At 37.0% G+C, this 21,578-nt stretch overlaps 1 protein-coding gene across 1 annotated transcript in view; it reads left to right on the top strand.

Annotated features, from left to right (window-relative positions):
* The first annotated feature begins 8,638 nt into the window (after positions 1-8,638).
* Positions 8,639-21,578, top strand: part of ccbe1 (collagen and calcium binding EGF domains 1) — an 80,323-nt gene continuing 67,383 nt past the window's right edge. The window contains exons 1-2 of the mRNA XM_055180040.2: positions 8,639-8,866; positions 9,025-9,105. Of these exons, the coding sequence (XP_055036015.2) occupies positions 8,760-8,866; positions 9,025-9,105 (188 nt within the window). The 5' untranslated portion in view covers positions 8,639-8,759. The remainder of the gene's footprint in view (positions 8,867-9,024; positions 9,106-21,578) is intronic.

Below are 21,578 nucleotides of genomic sequence, written 5' to 3'. Positions count from 1 at the left end.
GGCAACCCAGCTGCATTGTAATTTCTATGGAATTTTTTTTACAGTGTAGGTACGTAATTTTGTGAGTAGCAAATACATATATTTGTCTGATGACATTTTTTAATTTTTTACTCTTTCTCTTTTAAATCACCTTATAATACCTGACAAGATTGCCTTTCGAATCTACAAAAACAAAGCGGCAAAGAAAGAACAAATCAAATTTAGGAGTCGTAAAATGTAACAGACGGGCAAATTGAGAAAGAGACCAAGTGGCCAAGTGTGTCCAGAACACAGCATGATGCCCCTGCAGTCGATGTGCCAGGCGTTGTGTAATCACCTTATGCCCAGAAAGAAGCTTCCCTGAACACCACAAAGTAATACAGTGTGTGACTTGACGTGAGACTGCACAGGGACAGAGAAACGAGAAAAGAGACACTTGAAAATTTAACGGGAATGCCTTTGGTAAAGTATTACACATACTGTGCGCATGCTCTATATAACATGATCAGACCAAATGGAGATATTTTTCCTTGTATGTATTGCTGGGTGAGCAGTTAGCACACAACACACTTTAAATGATAGTAGTGCTTATATGGGCAACTGGTGGTTAAATCCGGCACATTAATGCATTTGCATTACATCTATGCATTTGGCAGACGCTTTACAAAATGCATCAAGCTATACAGGCCACATTGTATAAAATGCATTCCCCCAATTTTGCTTAATTTCAAAAAGGCAATTGTGTTCAGAACAAGACGAAACACATGAGGCTTTTTTGCTGTTGCATTAAGGATTTGAATGTTTTTCAAAGCACACATTGTGTTTTGCACAGCTAGAATAAACTGGCTCCTTTCTTCAGTGCTGTCAGTAAGAGAGATGTTTGCACCTGGAGACATAATGGCCCTGCTCACTCTGTTTATCTGTCTTCGATTTTTCTCCCCTCTGCTGAGCCATCAAAAACAGCAGAAACTTAAATGGCACAGCATGCACCTCCCTAGTCATGACGCACCCCGGTATTTATAACCCTGGTCATCCATTTTGTTTATGATGATGAAGATGTGAAGCTCTATGTTGGGGTTAAAGAGACACCGTGTGTCCATCAGTGGAACTGCAACTGCAGCTTCATCCAGTTTTATATTCAGGCATGGAGCTTTTTGTGTAAGTATTAACAGCAATGTGAGGATCCATTCGATTAAAATGTATCCTAGATGATAAAGTGCACAACAAGATGAGCATTTTAATCCATAATGACTAGCTGCTTGTAGTGTCATGAAGATCTTATGGATTTACAGTCCACCGCAGATCATGTGAGGTAGAGATTATCAAGATTCTTAAAAAAGCAGGTTTAGGCTTATATTTTGAGGACCAGCTACAAGGAAAATATTTGGATGTGTGTGATGTGTGTGTGTGTGTGTGTGTGTGTGATGGTTCGCCATCAGAAATAAAGGTACTGTCACTGGGATAGTACCTTTTTTAAAGAGGACATATCATGAAAATCCATGTTTAAGTGCTACACTGTAAAAAAAATCTGTAGAAATTACAATGTTATTGCAGCTGGATTGCCGGTAATTTACCGTAGATTAAAATTTATGTTATTTACTGGCAAGAGTTTGTTCAAAGTTAAATAAATTTTAAATATTAACAAGTCTTTATCTTTACAGAATAAAACTATACAATAACAGCCTCATGCAAAGCATTCTGGGAACCAGAAATCATCATCAAACTTTTTCTGTTTTTTGCTTCAGATTTTGTTTCTCAAAATGTTTTGCTTGATGCAGTTTTTTTAGTTTTACTCTGTAAAGACAAAGACTTGTAAATGTTAAATGTTCATTTGACTTTGAACAAAATGTTGCCAGTGAATAACGTAGATTTGGATCTGCGGTGGGTTGCCGGCAACTCAGCTGCAATTTCTACTGATTTTTTTACAGTGTATAATTGAGTGCCCCATGCTTCTATCAACCTAGAAAATGCAAAAAAGATCAACACAGTAACTTAGTTTTGGTAAACTATTCTCTGCAAGCATGTAAAAAATATGTCATTGAAATGTGGCTCTCCTTGTGATGTCAGAAGGGGACAAAACGGCACATTGTTGCTCACACCTACAAAGTGGCAATTTTAACATGTTATAATAAATGATTTATATGATATTTTAAACTAGAACTTCACATACGTACTCTGGGGACACCAAATTGTACATCTTAAAAAAGTCTTGTGAAATGTCCCCTTTAAAAGGTCCTAATATGTAACCTTTATGTATAAACTTGAACTTTAAAGGGACACTCCACTTTTTTTTTAATGTGCTCATTTTCCAGCTCCCCTAGAAATAAACATTTGATTCTTACCGTTTTGAAATCCATTCAGCTGATCTCTATTTGGCGCTAGCACTTTTAGCATAGCTTAGCACAATCCATTGAATCTGATTAGACCATTAGCATCGCGCTAAAAAATAACCAAAGAGTTTAGATATTTTTCCTATTTAAAACTTGACTCTTCTGTACTTACATCGTGTACTAAGACCGACAGAAAATTAGAAAACAGAAAAAACAGATCAGCTGAATGGATTCCAAAACGGTAAGAATCAAATGCTTAGCTCTAGAAAATGTCCCTTTGAAAACACAAAAAACTTTAGATACAAATATGTACTTTTTGAAAGGGAACTGCCTCAGTGGTCATTTTTGTATCCTTTTCTGTGAGTGTTTAAGCTTTTTTAACAAAAAGCTCAGTTTAAAAGTTTCTGGAATATCACCACTTTGACAGAAAAGTGATATATTATAGCACACAATGTGCTAATATATCTTGTCCTGGCCTCAGATTGTACTGATGCAGAATGGTCATAAATCCCACAGCTTGGTTTTCTATACATAGATCCTTTTTACATCATTTACACTCAGGGGCTTCAGTTTGTGTTAAAAAGTGGTGGGGACAAAAGATCAGATGAAAAAACATTACAGCAGGACGGGAAAAATATAGAATAACGGCGCATCAAAAATGGGCATACATACAGGTAGGCTAGTCAACAACACGAAAATACTCAGCATACATCCCTCAACAATGTCGACTGCACATGTAACAGTCCCTGCAACACCAGCTCAACCGAACAGTGCCAAAGCACCATACTGTAGAAAATAACAGCACGTTAAGTCAATGATTACAATGAAATTCATTACATATATAAAAAGTAAACACACCATAAGCATACAACGCAACATTTGTGACCCTGGACCACAAAACCAGTTTTAATTAGCACAGGTATCGCTTGATTTTCAGAACATTTTAACCAAATGCTTTCAAAAAGTGGTGGGGACATGTCCCCAGCGTCCCCAGTGTAAATGACACCTATGTTTACACTGATTCAAAATCCATAGCATTAATGTTAATATGTCAGCTATTATGGTATATTTTCATAAATCGTTCACTTTTCACTAAATATTCATGTATTCACTGATTAATAATAATGTATTACAATTTTGAGAAGACACAATGTGATTCTGGACACAAAACCAGTCATAATATATATTTGTAGCAATAGCCAACAAAACATTTTATTGGTCAAAAGAATACATTTTTTAATTGCCAAAAATCATTATCAAGTAAAGGTCATCTTCCATGAAGATATTTTGTAACATTCATATCGTACATATATCAAAAATGAATTTATCATTGGTCATATGTGTTGCTAAGGACTTTATTTGGATAACTTTAAATCAATTTTCTCACTATTTTGATTTTTTCGCACCCACAGATTCCAGCTTTTCAAATAGTTGCATATCAGCCAAATATTGTCCTATATCCTAACAAACCATACATCAATGGAAAGATTTATCAGCTTTCATATGATGCATAAATTTCAGTTTCAAAAAAATTGACCCCTATGACTGGTTTTGTGGTCCAGGGTCACATGTAGAGTATGAATGTTTAAGAATAACCGGCATGTGATACTTTTATAATATACAGCAGAGGTTTTCAACCTTTATCAGGCCAAAAACCCCTTAATGGATAAAAAGGAGGACCAGGAACCCCCAGTGCTGTACATGTATCAAATTAAAGGTGCAGTGTGTAATTTTCAGAAGGATCTCTTGACAGAAATGCAAAATAATATACAAAACTATATTATCAGGGGTGTAAAGACCTTTCATAATGAACTGTTAAGTGTTTATTACCTTAGAACGAGACCTTTTTATCTACATACACTGAGGGTCCCCTTACATGGAAGTCGGCATTTTGTGCCGCCATTTTTCTACAGAAGCCCTTAATGGACAATTTTTTTACTAAGTTGTCTCCGACGATGACATGTTTGTCCGATGGCGGCTACCGTAGCTTTTCTATGTGTTTCAAAGGTGAGGGGTGAGCAGTGGACTAAGCCGTTGGTTGCAATTCGCAACCTCACCACTATGATGCCGCTAAAATTTACACACTGCATGCACCTTTAAGACTGGATTTATAAACTATGTTATGATGTCTATGTTACAAAGATATTTAAATAATCATTTTTGATATACATATTATGTTAACATACTACTACAGTAACACATAATTTACTAAATACCCTGGAGCACAAAACCAGTCGTAATTAGCACAGGTATCGCTTGATTTTTCAGAACATTTTAACCAAATGCTTTCAAAAAGTGGTGGGGACATGTCCCGCAGCGTCCCCAGTGTAAATGACACCTATGTTTACACTGATTCAAAATCCATAGCAGTAATGTTAATATGTCAGCTATTATGGTATATTTTCATAAATCGTTCACTTTTCACTGAATATTCATGTATTCCCTGATTAATAATAATGTCAAGTGTTTATTACCTTAGAACGAGATCTTTTTATCTACACTGTCAAAAATAAAGGTACGAAGCTGTCACTGGGGCAGTACCCTTTAAAAAAGGTCCTAATATGTACCATTTAGGTACAAATATGTACCTTTAAAGGTACATTTTGGCAGTTCAAAGTACTAATATGCACTCTTTGGGTACAAAGGTGTACCTTTTTGAAAGGGTACTGTCCCAGTGACAACTTTTGTACCTTTATTTCTGAGAGTGTACATACACAGAGGGTCCCCTTACATGAAAGTCGCCATTTTGTGCCGCCATTTTTCTACAGAAGCCCTTAATGGACAATTTTTTTACTAAGTTGTCTCCGACGATGACATGTTTGTCCGGTGGCGGCTACCGTAGCTTCTCTGTGTGTTTCAAAAGCGAGGGGTGAGCAGTGGACTAAGCCGTTGGTTGCAATTCGCAACCTCACCACTATGATGCCGCTAAAATTTACACACTGCATGCACCTTTAAGACTGGATTTATAAACTATGTTATGATGTCTATGTTACAAAGATATTTAAATAATCATTTTTGATATACATATTATGTTAACATACTACTACAGTAACACATAATTTACTAAATAACATGTTAAAAATAAAATTTTAACATGGGAACCTTCATCTTTTCAAGTTTTTTATCATTTAATAAAAAAAAATATTAGCTTTTTAATGCATTTGTTGCTTAATTTTACCCCCAAAAATATTTTGATTTCAAACAATATTTGGAGGACCCTTAGTAATACCACCAGGGACCTCTAAGTGGCCCCAGACAACCCTGTTGAAGACCAATGTTATACAGTTAACTGTTTTTTTACTTGTCCAGTTAACTCTCACCACATTAACAATTATCGGTTGCAGGCCGAAAAAGAGCCCGCCAAAGAATAGAGAGTTTAAGTCACCTGATGATGAAATCATATAAGTAGATACTGAGAAGTCAGATGTTTTTGGGCATCTCAGCTTTGTTGTTTAAATAATAAGGATTGATATTTTTGGCATCTGGAACCCTTGTTCCAAAGATTTTTGTTGCATGAAGAAATTGATTTTCCATAACCTGCATCAGCCAAAAACGAGCCTGAGAGAGAGAGAGAGAGAGAGAGAGCAGTGACCCAGAATGACCTTGATTATGGACCTATGATTTGGGTAACCTACAGGTCAACATGGCAAATACTTTCTGTTCTCATGCAGCAACATACACACATGTAAATGTCATTAGGCTTTTACAAGGGATTTTTAGGAAGCCTGGTGTAACGATGATAAAATACATGATGTGCACTTTGCGTGAAGAAATATGATACATTTCCAAATTCCCTTTGCAGTACGTGGAAGTTATTTTGGAAAATTCAAATATATGGTTGAGGAATTTGTGAATGTCAATGGATTTCATAACAAATGTGACCCTGTCTGTGAAATCCAGTCTAAAGTCTTGACTCCGGATCCTTTCCGTACCTGTCGACTTTGGCCCAGATCCAATGTACTTCTGGGGTTGTCTGCTGACCTTACTGGTCAATATTGAAGATATGAAGGATACATTTCCACAGAATGTTTTTTACATTATGAAGAATGATTTTATGTCACAAAAAATTACTCAATAGCTGGGTTTTCACAGGCAGGGTCACATGTTATTATTAAGAAAATGAAGAGTTGATGAAAGTTGTACATAGTGAAAAAATGTCGATGAAAAATATATTTAGTTCTGAGAAAACATCTACAATCAATTGTTGGCAGATGTCAGTTATTTAAACATTCACAGATTTTGTGGTCCACTGTAGTTATGTGCCTAGAAGTTGGACGTTCACAGCCAAGTCCAAAACCAAACAAAATGTTTGCACAAAGCAAAGAGGCTTTAGATTCATACAAAACAGCAGACATTCATCTATCTAAAACAATTGAACCGCAAACTTTTGCATGTTACATTAACATTCAAATATTTTGACTGTTTTAATGGCTGCACATATTTTCCTACGTTATTTCATGGCTCGGTTCGACCTCTATTTCTTATGCCTTAATTAAAAACAAAACCCGCAAGAATAACTGCAAAGGGCATTCGTTCCCATTAGCACACATTTGCATCATTTCGAATTGGCCTGACTAATAACATTGTGTCAACACAATTCTTCACTTTTATGGAAATTAGATTAGCCCTTATGAAGCAGAAAAATTGGCTAAATTGTTATCTAATCGCTAATGCACTGGATAAAATGCCCAGTTAAGCAAAATAAACATTGCAAATAGCACATCATTGTTTGATTAGAAGTAATATCCTAAAAAGAGCAGGTGTTCTCGGTCTGAAAACAATTTGGTCTGTATTTATTTATTCTCTTTTGTGTTTGGATGTTTGAACGGCAACACATGAATAGTGTAGCCACCTGAGACATTCAAACTATCGTATATCAACAGCAGGACAGATTTTAAAAACAAACACATGGTCAGTGCAATTAAAATGTGATATCCATGCTCACATTTTGCTACATCAAAGGAAATATGCATCATCTAACAGTCTTTTGCATCATGTAACATTCTTATGTGTTTGTCTGTTATTGTGCTCAGATTTGCCAAGATACCAAATTTTGCAATCAAATTTTTTCTCTTCAAAACTTTCACTTTATGCTTTCCACATTTAATCTCTAAGCCCTCTTGCATATGTCATTTCTGACTATTTTTATTTCCCTAAGGCATTTAGGTAGGTATAAAATGTATGTTTTATGGACTGCAGTGAAAATGTTGAAAGTTTAAGACAATGGTAGTTTATCAGTTTTAAAACTAGCACACAAAAAGTCAGATAAGGAGAAAGATGGATGAGCCAAGATTCACCAGCAGCATCATACAAACAGCTCCATGGCAACACATCTTTTTGGAAGTAGATCATTTCCTTCATTTCCAAACGCTGGAGGCTAAACGATTGACATGTTTCGCAAGGTTTAGTCATAGTAGATGATAGTTAAACACATGAGATGTCAGATTATTCATCAGAAAGTTTTGGATTTACTGCTCTATGGGCACTTGTAGATGAAATTAGATTTTTGCTACGTTGTGAGTCACTAGGGGGCGACACTTTGTCTAACAAAAGGTGCCACGAAATCAATTGAAATTGTAATGAATGACAACAGTATTTATAACTTTAATGTAATTAATAACAAAGAGAACATCTATAAAAAAACATTTTATGTGACAGAAGACCGAATTCTGGCCCAGGATTAAGATTGGAAATGTAGTTTCTAATGTATACAGTACCATAGCACTGCAGTATTAACTTTACTGAATTGATAAACTGTGGTAAACATTATAATATTTACTTAGGAAAGCTTCGTTTATTATATTAAATACTAAAGTACACTTCAGTATTTTGAATATTTATATGGTAGGCTATATTTATGTGGAATTTAAATTCATCATTATTCATCTTTTTACTGAGGTTGTAATATTTGTAATGAAAAAGTTTATCAAGTGAAAATAGGACAGTTTTGATCTCTCTGTCCTTACCTGAATTTACCCTCACGAAATTAACCATGGTTTTATTGTGGTAAAAGTGTAGTAACACTGTTTTTTTGTGTGTGTATTGATTACTATCAGCAAATCTATGATTTTACTACAGTAACCATGTTTTATCTGTAGTAAAACCATGGTTAATTTTCGTAAGGGTATCCTGTCTAAATGATATCGATGTTAAAAAGATAAAAAATAAAATAAACGCACGTGTTTTTGTCAGCCAACTGTAGCAATTCAAACCATTGCATACATTGTTACAGGTACAACTTTAGTACAACCTGTCGTTTTAATTTAAAAGCTATAACTTTGTGTTTTTTTGTTGTTGTGATGGAAGCTGATAAAGCGTGGCGGTGGGAGGGGCCGGAGGGATACTCGTGAGCTGCGCTCGTGGCTTCGCGGGAGGTAACCGATCAATACTCTTCCAAAACTAACTAAAGAAGCGCAACTCTGGCTTTAAACGGACAAATATCTGTTTGCGATGAGCTACACTGGCACAGGAAGCCCTCTCGGTCTCATTTTGGTGGCAGTATTGTTCACATTGGGAACGCCGACGACTTTCCGTGAGGAGAGAGAGGATGCGGACAGGTAAAGTGCGCGCGGAGTGCGCGGGGTTTCCAGAGACGTGCGCGGTCAGCTCGCTCTTAACATAAACTCTTGGGAATGAAAGTGTGTCTCCTGTAGGTAAAGCAGGTGTGTTTATATGACAAAAAGACACCGCTGACGACGTATTTGTGTTATTGCAGAGAAGAGTGTTCGGAGAACAACATAGCAACGACGAAATATCCGTGCGTAAAGTCCACAGGAGAGCTGACCACATGCTACAGGTACGAGACTCTGTCTATAGTGTAAATTCAGCATGTCTATTGAATTATGTTATTTATTTATGTGCATTTTTTAAACTTGTTTATATTTTGAAATAGTTTGAGAGCTGCAGCCTATTCAGTAATAAGTAAGGTTCCTTAAAGGTTTGGACTGCATGCTTCCTTAAAGAACCTTTTACATGGAGACCATTAAAAGTTAGGAAATGACTAACATGTTATTTAAATGGCAACCCTTTCTAGCACTTTCTTTTTTAAGACGTACAATTTGGTTTCCATGATTATTGTCTGTATTTTCACTGAATATACAGTAGGCTTTCCATTTACTTCAAATTCATAATTATACTCATTATAGCTCAAAATGTATCGCATGACTAGACAGAGCAGACAATTCCATTGACAAAGATACATTGATTGTAAAAATCTGTTAAGGATTGAGAAAGTTATGATATTTTTATTAGAAATCAGAGGAAAATGTTATATATGGATTTCAATGGAAGGTGTGTGAATGAAATGCTGCTTATTCACATGTTTTTGCTTGTAACTTTCTAATTTTATCAGATATTTGCATGAAATTTGAACAGAAGGTAGAATCTTGTTAATTATTTCAAATTAAATCATGAACATTTACTGTTTAAGTTGGAATGGGCATCAGACTTTAGTTGGAATGGGCATCAGACCCATGGTAACCATAGTTTTTTGATGCATGCAGTTCTTATGTTCTGACAGGACGTTCGCTATTCTACCACCACAAACGTGACTACACTCTTAAAACGAATGTGTTAAATTAACACATCTTGTGTCCAGTTAAGGACAACACATCTAGTGTGTTGTCCTTAACTTAACACATCTCTGTGTTATTTTTGGAATAACACACTTTGTGTCGTTCTAACACATCTTGTGTTGTCCATTTCATTTATTTAAGCTCACATTCTACACGAAATGACACACAATGTGTTAAAATAACACATAATGTGCTAAATAGTTTAACACAAAACAATGTGTCAAAATTAACACATCCTTTCTTAGAGTGTACCAAATATCCGCAATTTATTTAAACACCTTCTCCACCATAGGTTTTGGTGAAAATTCGTCAGTACCAAGATTAAAGATATATATTTTGGCCCACCTACCTTTCATTAGTGCCCAGAGTTTAGTGGAAACACACCGACCGGTTGAAAGTGACACAAATTTTCAAACAGTTGCTGTGAACTAAAACACCTCCTGGTTAAAAGCTCAAAATAAACTCTAAGGCTTACGGTGGTTGGTATTGACGTATTTATTGTCGTATTTAGTTAAACATACTACAACCATGCGGTGAGGAGTGAATATTGCATGACACACATTGTAATAGGACCACGCAGGCTGAAACAGATTTTATGACTCATAATTTCGGCATTCCTTCAATATATGCAAAAAAGTACCTGTTGTACTTTAACATGCTTTATGGTTTTCATTGTATAAACATGTCTTGCCTGAAGGTTTTTTGATAATATTATTGGCAGGGAAACTTCTTAGAAATGATTTATTTTAACAGTTTTAGAATTAAGATTTGATACGTGATTCGTATGACACTGGTTTACCAAAGTTCCAGTAGTTAATGCATTATGTTACATCACTAACAATCCACAGGCTATGATTTATGATGAAGCAACACTTGGATTTATTTAGAAAAAAAAAAATTCCTAACCATAAACCGTGTTGTTTTATTCATAATCATTGTTTATTCTATTTTTATAAAATAAAATACACAAGGTTTTATAGGCCATCACCAGATTAACCATTACAAGAATTTTCTCAGGAAATGGGGAATTAATATTACTTTTTCTCTGTAGTGTTGTTGGCTGTTGGTTTGTGTCCTGTGAGACACATAAAATAATCCTGTTTTCATTTTAATTAGTCAAAGAAAGCTATTTCTCTTTGAAGGTTAGGGATTATGGTTGTGAAACTTTAAGCCGGCTCCAGGTCCAAACCAGACCCAGACTCATCAGACTTAAGCGGTAACTTAAGCCAGTTTTGATAGCAGGTCTTATTGTTCTGTTCACTGCGTTACCTGCATGGCTGAATAATTTTTAAGGACTATTGTGTTGCAGCTAAGCCCATTAAATAAAGTCACTTATCTGAAATACAAATCAACAGCGGATGTTGTTGAAGAAAGGTTTATTGTTTCTTTCTTTCCCCCTTCTTTTTATTACCTATTTCAATTGCCTCTGTTTGTTTGTCTGTCTGTCTGTCTGTCTATCTCTCTCTGTGGGTGTGCATTTCAGTCCACCTGCATGCTGGATGTTGCAAGTTAATGCACAAACTACCACAAGTCTTTTATTTTCAGCAGGCGTTGACGCAATGCTTTGAAACATTTGCCAAAGTTGCCGTTAAGCTTTTCCTTGTAAATGCTTGCCGTGTGTGGCGCGCCGGTTCTAGTGACCCACAGCTCACTCAAGTCTCTTAAGCATGCATGGAGAGCATTTGCACACAGCGTCTGTGAGGACCTGTCATTACCATCTGGTCTTTAGCAGATCACTGAAATGACTCATGACTGTTTTAATATGAGCTCATTGTAAATCATCAGGTGCATTTAATATAACCCACCACATCTACCTCTCTTAGGTTGTGGCTTGGCAACTCTCAAAGTCATTACACGGTCTGTAAATATTTGTGTTATTGTTCAATTCATGGATTAATGCTTCTGATCTTCGTATGAGCACATCAGGTTATTGAGCGTCCTTTCTTATGTTTTAAACCTGCAAGCAAAGGTTTGTCCTTTAATAGATTAAAATGTCAAACAAAGGAGAAGTGGACTGTATTGTGACATTATTTTGTGGATGTGATCTATAGTTTAATATCATAAAGATGAGTCTAGTTGATTTATGTTAACAAGTTTTTCAAGCTTTTTATTGTAGTATTTTAGGCTGGATTTACACTGTAAATCTTGATGCCCAATTCCGATTTGTTGACTGTATCCAAATTTTTTGACGACCCACTTACATCTTTTAACTCATTCCCCGCCAGCCAAAAGTTTCACAAAATGCCTTCCAGGAAAATTTTCTTCTAAAAATATATACAAACGCACAAATATATCAAATGAAAGAACAGACATCTGCATTCAAACAAACAATAAACAAACAAAACGGGACAATAAATTTTTTTCAGCCTATCTGTATATTTTTATCTATATTGCATAGTATCGCATGATTTGGTTTGGGTCAGCTTACTTTTGGGGCCTTTTCCACTGGTGCAGTATGTAGTACCCAATACTTTTTTTAGTACCACCTCGGTCGGGGTTCCAAGCGACACAAGCTGATACCAAAACGTGATTGTCTGAGAGAATCGTCACTACCAGCGTCATCGCTATAATGTAAAAGATTTGCTTTCTGCTAGCTTGCGCTGTCTTGAGTAAACCTGTTGTCATCTGTGCTTTGCTGTATGTTCCCAAACTAATTTTTAGCGATGAAAAACATCCACATGTTGAGAATTAGGAACATCATAACAGTTTTATTTCCAGACTTGCAGTTTGTGGTGGCATTTTCGCGACGCACACGTCCGCATTTATGCTTAAATACAACTTAAATGAGGCTCAACGGAGCGCGTCGACTGACGCCACGGGTGTTTGTACAGAAACTGTCACGTGAGACAAAGGTAGTGATAAACGCGATGTGCTATTTGTGGGGGTCAATTTTATTTTTGTGGCAGACTGAGAAATAAATAAATGTATGGCAATGTACAAAGATGCTCTCACTTGTATGATGTCACAGCAGTAGACAGCGCAAATATAACGACACGCCTATAATTCCTCCCACTCCGAAGTGTTACTAAACTCGATGGAAAAGCTAACCAAGCCAAAGTGAGGTGAGCTGACCCGACATGACCCAAACCACATCGTGGGGTACTATGCAATGGAAAAGCGGCATAAGTCACCAACGCCATTTTTTGGATGATTTAGCACGTTGAATCAGCAGTGGTGCTCGTCTGGGAGTTGTTTCATTCTGACAGGCTATTCGGCTTAGCCAACCAGTAAGAAAAAACAGAAAGGACAAAGCAAATAAATGACAAAGGCAATACATTTTTCCATCTCTCATTCGAATACATGAATATAAAAAGATTTGGCTAATAAGACTTTACAGATATATCACAAATCCGTCTGTGGTGAGTGAGATTTGTGAGAAACTGGTAGCGATCGCTGCTTATTTTTATCCCAGCAGTCTCTAGCTCTTACGGTTTCCCATTGTTAAATAATGAATACCAACTACTGTCATCTCACGCAGAAAAGACATGCAACTTCACCGCCTTCTGTTTGGTGTGTCTGGGCTACTTTGGACTTAGGCGCAGCCAACACACAAGCAATGTGAGCCAATTAGTTAAGTAGTTGGTGAGTAGCCTGTGGATTAAAAATGTTGATTTGCGCATCTGTAATGGATTAGAGCTTTTGAGCTCTCCTATGCTTTGTAACTTCTGTCCTTTTTTAGAAACTACCTACACATGTGTGGTAGTCTAAATCTATTTTGGTACTTCCAATATAAATGTGGTCGACTGCCAATCGAAGAGTGCTAAAACGTGTCCTAAAGATTAATTGTGCAGTCAGCGTAAAGTTTTATTGGAGGAATGAGTTTTACAGAGGAAAGCTAAGTTCCCTAAAAGGTCACTGTGCGGGTTGTTGATATTATGCAGTTGAATTTATAGGCCTGTCGTTCAAATTGATCCTCAACATACAAAATGCATTAGCATTATAATTTTTGGATTAATAGATGCATCGTTCTGGAACAGGGATCAAGGGCAGCATTATGAAGCCAGATGAAAATAGATTACAACTAGCCTTTCCAGAACATATGGGGGTGTTTCTGGTTAACTGAACCATTTTCAGCATTGCCGTAGACACGTAACTGAAATGCAGCTTGGTTGTTCTTCCAAATATTTTGGTGGTTTCAGGCCTGTTTCTGTGTTCTTATGTTGAAGAAATCCAGGCCAAAAGCAAAGACATCCAAAGACAAAGCCAATAAATTCATGGATATCTTTCACTTTATTCTCTCTCAAACTTCCCTAGGACGGAAAAAAAGCAGCCATGAACTTGCACAAGAAGTTCATTCAACCACAAACACTTGTTCATCGCCAACAGAAAGCTTTTTAATTATCGCCTCGACCTCCAAACAAATTAGAAGTGCAGGCGCATGTCTATCCCTGCCCTCTTAATCTTTAATGTCCGTTGATGTCTCGGGACAGTGTTTCCAAAAGCGTCCATGGAACAAAACAAGATCATTTATTCATATGATGTTTTTACAGCCCAGACATGTCTAAAAGCTCTCTTGAGCAAATGCAGATGTGTCTGTCATTATGCAGAGTAAACTGAAACCTGTTGCATGGCTTGGGAGGAGTAGTGCTTACCTACATCTTCAAGGTTGATGGCTAGGAAAATGTTTTAAAATTACAGCAAACCACTGAAGCTTATCAATTACATTACCGTAAGGCTATTTGAATTCTTTGCAGTATTTTGATATCTGCTTATTGTGCCTTAATTGGATGTTTCAATTGAATGAAGCGTGATGTCCTGGTACACGCTTTCTTTGGATGTCACCACGAGGCAGATGTTTGCTTTACGGTATATCAGGGGAAAGTAATGTCATGCTTTCCTATACAGAAACCAGAAAGATTAGACAAAGACAAGACTTAACAAGTGCTTAAGTGTAAAATGTGGTGCTTGTTACTTGCTGCATAATTTTATTTTATATGTCTCATAAGGGAGCATCATTGATTTTACATTGATATACATTTTTGACATGACCTTATCAAGAAAGTGCATTCATCCCCACAGAGGTAATCCACACAGCTCCAATGGGTTAATAAAAGTCTTCTGCAAGTAATCGATGCAATTTTGTAAAAAAATGTATAAACTGTAATAACTAGCGTCTAGTAGGGGCGACATCTTGGACTCACGCGATTCACAAGAGAGTTTTAGTGTAGTGGGCGTTCGTTGCCATTGGTACGTTGTAAGTGACTCTCGTGAATCGCGTGAGTCCAAGCTAGTTATTATAGTTTATGAAGTTTAAAATATGGATAGTTTTCTTACAATATTGTATAGATTACTCACAGAAGACTTTTATTAACCCCTTGGAGCTGTGTGGATTAGAGGTCTTCTCAGGTCCAAATAAATGTACCCGACATGAGATGACTCGAATCACTGGCTGTTGCTCAATATGCGTTCTTCAGCGATCTTTCGTCCTTGTGTCTTCGCTCTACGTCATCATTAACCGTTGAAGTTCAATTCCAATTCTCAAGAACGCAAGTACAGAGGACGCATGAAAATACCCGGATGTGTTCTTGATATTGAGGATGCATCGAGTGCAGACTTGCGCGCTGAGATTGCATTACGCCCCAGAAGTCATTTTGGCAAAACAATGGTGAAGGTTAGGTGACCAACAGAAAGATCGCACAAATTTCAATTCTAACAAGTGCGTTCTGTGTTCTCGCGACCTTCTGAGTTTGTTTTTCCAAGGTCGCCTGGCAAGACCAATCTCCACGAGAACGCAAGTCCGTTCAGCCACTTTTTACCCAACCCTGACATGCATAATACATTTTTTAAAGAAAAACCCAACCTGAGACAAACCCGAAAAAATTAGTCCGACCCAAACCAGTGGCAATTTTTTTTTAACCCGACTGGACTCGAATGTAAACGGCACCAACGTGTGTGCAGTCTTTAGCCCCACACAGCAGTCAGACAGAAAGAAACCCTGGTGGCATTGCAACCAATTTGGCCCGCTGCTTCATTATTTTCATTTGTTATCTGATGACGACACCAAGGTAACTGCTAAAATATACATTTAAAATTGACTGACGTGTGTCTCAACGAAATTAGCCTACCGCCAGCCACACAATGTCGCAAGCGCTCTTGGCATACAAAGGAGAGGTTTGAAAAGGACATTGACGCACACACGCGAGATAGTTCGGGTCTTCTTAAGTCCGTTCGGCAAAAAATGAATTTTAAATTACCGAGACCTGATGCCGCTAATAGTATACCCGATCCGAACTTTTAGACTCGAACCCACTCGGTTCTGGGGTCGGACCTTGGTTTTTCGGATTTAAGTGGACCCATGAAGACCTCTAGTGGGGATTACTTCTGCAAAGGACGAATGCACTTTTGTGGGCTTCAAAGTCAGTTGTTGTTCCCTGATCCCTGTTTTCTGTCATTATAAGCTTGCAAAAGCAATAAAATTTACTAAAATAACTCCAAATGTGCTCATCTGAAAGGTGATGGAAGATGAATTGTTCATTATTTGTTCATATTAGTTCATGCATTTACTAATGTTGACTAATGCAACCTTATTTCAAAGTGTTACGGTTTTTTAACATGCAGCACACTTATTTTTATGCATGTAATAATATTTGAAATACTTTGAGGTTATGATAATCCACAGATGTAAATGTGACGTGATCAGACAGAGTGGTCAATTCCAGCAAACATCACACTTTTGTTCGGCATGCTTCTCTTTAGTATTCTTGCCATGTTTTCAGAATACCGACTGATATTGGCTCATACATAGTTGTTCATATTGTTATTGAGAATGGGTTGTTAAAATCAATCACATATAATTGATTTAGACATTGCCATTGTTTATCTTAATTATATCAATTGCGAACAGGTTGAACTTTGGCAGCTATTAACACTTGTTCACTCATAAAACGACAGAACATCTCATTCGAAGCGTGACATTCCCGACCCAAATACGTAAGACTTTGCTAGTTAATCGGCAAAACATTTAAGTATGATTTATTTTCAACAAACTTTTTTGAAAGGTTTGACTTTGCTTTAATATTTAAAACGCACAAGCTGGAAGCAATGGATGCAGTTTACTCTCCAAGCATCTGCCCTTTGGGTTTCCAGTATATTTAGTTTCATGACTTGGTCAGAAATATTGCACAATTTTACAGTGATTAATGCCATTCTTGGTTAAGTTGACCAGATGGTTCATATCAGTGAAAGTCTTCATCTATCGTTCAAGCACTCATCAAGCAAATTCTTTGAGGTTCTTAGTAAAAACGCTGTCAGCCAAACCATTGACCATCAGCTCGTGAAATTGAGAGGAATCGGATATTAGCATCGTTGACCCGTGAAAGAAAAGGGTGATTTGTTTAACAGGATATCCTTTGTATTGTTCTCTGTCTCTTTACGACTGATCTGTTGAAATTGATGGCAGCGGATCAAACCGTGCTCTTTGCGCCAGCCTTTATTTGTGGTTTTGTTTTGCAAATTCCAAACACATTCCTGTTTGTTTGCTCATGCAGGACTCTGTTTATAGTCTCTTAAGAGAGCGCAGCGGGTTGCTGCTTGGGTCCAAATGCCTTGTTTTGGCCACAGTGACTTGGTGAAGGACGTAGCCATCTGAAAAAGCATCTTGTCTTTCAAGCACAAATGCATTATCAGTGTTTATTTACCTAAAAAGAGTCAACACCACTTGAGCATATTTACAAGCCTTTTAACTCACCCGTATTTATGACAGGGATGACCCTCTATCTTCTCCAAAAGGTTAATGAATGTCCAAAATAACCTTACATAGCAAGTTGAGTGTTAGATTGAATGGCTGATCGTTGTCAACGCAGCCAGAGTTTACTTGGGATCAGTTGAGCCGAACCACGCAAAGCATGGAGAAAGCTCATAATGCATTACCCAACAACCTTTGGAATTTACACGTGGTGCACACAAGGCCTTGATGGATTTTCTGATAATTTTGAAAAAAAAAGGTGCCGGTGGAAAAAAGTCCTTTTTTTAGTGCTCCCCCTGAATCATTTCCTCTCCTTGCTTTCTACATCTTGTCACGACGTTGTTTCTTATGACGCTGCATTGAGTGCTGGTGTGTGTACACAGCTGTAAGCTATGAATTTAAGTCCTAAGTCTTGAAGAAATTATCAGAGGTAAAAATTGTAACCCCCATTGACATCAAAACAATGAGTTTCTCATGCAACCTTATGAACATAAAAAATTTGGTATGTTATCATATTGGTGACATTTAATAAGTATTAAGGTTTGTGCATGCAAAAAAGCAAAGCGAATATGTGCATTATGTTACACACTTTAGCCTACTTGGAGGATTACTTGTTTTCATGTTAATTGGGCGAATAAAAACAGTGCTCTCCTCAATTTTTTGACATGTCGCTAATGGGGCTTTTCCATTGCATAGTATGCCACGGTTTGGTTTGGTTTGGGTCGGGTCAGCTTACTTTTGGGGGCTTTTCTACTGTAGTACCCGATACCTTTTTTAGTACCACCTCGGTTGGGGTTCCAAGCGACCCGAGCTGATACCAAAATGTGATGCGAAAACACTGTAGATCACTGATTGGTCTGAGAGAATCGTCACTACCAGCGTCATTGCTATAATGTAAAAATTAGCTTTACCTTCATGCTAGCTTGCGCTGTCAGAGTAAACCTGTTGTCATCTGTGCTTTGCTGTAAGTTCCCAAACTCTCTTTTAGCGATAAAAACATCCACAGGTTGAGAATCAGGAACACCATAACAGTTTTGTTCCAGACTTGCAGTTTGTGGCAGCACATTCGCGACGCGCACGTCCGCATATATGCATAAATGCAACTTAAATGAGGCTCAGCGGAGCGTGTTGACTTGCGGGCATGTTTGTACAGAAACTGTCATGTGAGACAGAGGTAGTAATAAACACGATGTGCAAACATCTATTTGTGGTGGTCAATTTGAATTGTGTGGCGGACTAAATAATTTATGGGAATGTACAAACGACACTCTCACATGTATGATGTCACAGCAGTAGGCAGCGCAAATATAATAACACGCCTATAATCCTTCCAACTCCGAAGTGATACTAAACTCAATGGAATAGCTAACCAAGCCAAAGTGAGCTGAACTGACCTGACCCAAACCAAACTGTGGGGTACTATGCAATACTACTAAGCTCTTTACTGATTGACTTCCGCAAACTCGTCATGCAAATTTTCCAAAAAAATTTGAAGCGAATTCTGCACGCTTGCAGCAATTGCATTGGCCAATTCGTGTCATTTGCCGGAATTCGCATCCATTTGCATCTTTGCATTGACTTGAATAATAACATTTGCTTTTGATGTGCACACACTATTAGAATTGCAATTAAGTCTGTCATTTAAACATTTAATGCATAAAAAACTTACAGGAAAATTACATGGATTAATAAGCAACGACTTTGGAGGTATATAAATGATGTGCTCTTATTATATGTTAACTACTCCTACAGGCTTGCTAAACTAATACGCTTTTGAATGACGCAATAAATCACAAATTGAACATTCAGAGGTTTGTCAGAAACCAACCAGAGGTGTATAATACTTAAGTATTTTAGTTACATTTTCCAAGCATCTAGGCTTTATCAGAGTGTTTGTCTTGGGAAAAAAATTACTTTTCTTTACTAAAAAATGTTCACTACATTCTAAAGCATAAAATCATACTGTGTACTCATTATATATTGCATATTAAAATTGATTTAATGCCTAATTACATAAAAATTTTGTACTTTTACTTTCTTGAGTAAAAGTACGAAAAAAATGTACTTAAGTAAAAGTACAAAAAATTACTAGATGTTTAATGTACTTAAATATTAAATATAAACCAAAAACTTGAAATTATGAAATGTAGTGGAGTAAAAATTATGATAATATGTTTTGGAATGTTTGTTTTCCAAAGAAAAACACTAATAAAATACGAATAATTGAAAATGTACTTTTATGTAGAAAGTAAAAATACTTAAGTACTATACAACTCTGAAACCAACCATGTCGTTGATCAAAGCAATTCAATGTTATTATTGTGATATGATTTTATGATGTAATCTTAATTATGATATCACATCAATTTCTTACTTTCACATTTTCTAAACATAGTTTCACTATTAAATGCTGTTCTCATTGCAGGAATTAGAAGCAGTGGTGGTCTGGTTTGTCTCACTAGTCACTGATACAGACTCATGGTTAGCCCGGTAATGGTTCGCTCATGCAATTAGAAGGTCGGAGGTCAACAACCTGAATAATTGGGGGGCTGCTGTTGTAAATCCTGTTAACCATGTTGCTGTTTAACCAAAGTTCTCATCGCTTTAGATCACAGATTGTAATGTTTAAGCCAAACCTTTACTTTACCTCAGTCAACCTCTTTTTATTGGACAGTTTTTCTGAGGAATAAATGAATCACAGGGGATTGGAAATAGCACATTTTGCATGGCATTTGTAACTGAAATCTTTTGGTTTACAGTTTTTGCCTTTCAGTTCCTTTTGTCTTTCGCTGCAGGATTAGAAGGGAGGGGTGTTTATCACTAACCGAACATAACTGATGAGTCTCAGCTCTCGAACACTGTCGCCAGTTGGCCGAATCCTCCCCGCACAATTTTCGCCAGGCGTTCGGTGATGAATAACTCCACATCTCAGCTCATTGAGAAACCTCTCGGCTAAAGCAAATGTAAAATGTGTCTGTCTCCATTCTGGCATCAAAGACAGCTGGAAGCTGCTCATTTATCCCCATCTCTCCAGTAGTTGACTGAAAAAGCCTCTTTTCATCACATACTGAGAGCTCGATTGAGCAACAGGGAGTCTGCAGGGTTGTGCGAGTTATCTTGGCAGACGTCCGGGGGGAGAGAACGTGTTGTTTTTGTTGTGTTGCATTCCTTACTGATGTATGAACTCTGGTCTTGCTCTTGTTAACGTTTGCTGATTATGCATCGTGTCTTCGGCCCACCATCTCATAATATCCGCATCACTGTCTTTCGTCCCGCTAATGTAACATGCACAAGGAAAACAATGCAGGGTTCTTACAAGTGCACAAAAATAAAGTTTTAAAGAGAATTCCCAAGTTAGCCATGTATGATTTCCTGGTGCCGGTCCAGATAGCACAGCTGTGATGGGAAATTATTATTTTTAGTTACGTGAGGTGTTTTTATGCTTCGTGATGCTTGTACCTAATATAAAAGAAATCGAACGTTATTCATGAATGCTATTTTGTGCTTTTCGTTTTTATTGTTCTCATATGTCAATCATTTTGAAAACATTGCAAGCTTCCAGCAGAGAGAAGGCAGTTCACCAAAACACAGATTGTAGTTGTCACATGATAGAAAAGTTTGCAGCTGTCTGTATGGAAAAGTCTTAAATTGTATCCAATCACAAGGCTTGAGAATTGTTTATAGTCTTCCAGTGTTTCGTGAAATGATAAAATCATTGCATAAACTGTGGATTGTGAAATTCTACTGTACGTTCGTCGTGCGACAAATTTTTTTCTAGATTTCAAGTCTGTGAAGATGTAAGGTGGTTTTTATTAGAGTACAAATAAAATTTTGCTTGTTTTTTGGATGGCCTTCCATATTTTTTGGCACGAGTAAAAAAAATCATATAGTCTTGCTCTTTTCTTTGGAAAAGCTATATTTATTGGATTCATTGCTTTACAAAGCATTTTGTTCATACACAAAATGCACAAAGAGGAAATATGTACAGTACGTAATAATTCATACTAGCTT

The sequence above is a fragment of the Misgurnus anguillicaudatus genome, chromosome 9, assembly GCF_027580225.2.
Source record: "Misgurnus anguillicaudatus chromosome 9, ASM2758022v2, whole genome shotgun sequence".
Classification (NCBI taxonomy): domain Eukaryota; kingdom Metazoa; phylum Chordata; class Actinopteri; order Cypriniformes; family Cobitidae; genus Misgurnus; species Misgurnus anguillicaudatus.
This window is presented reverse-complemented; position numbering and strand designations above follow the sequence as displayed.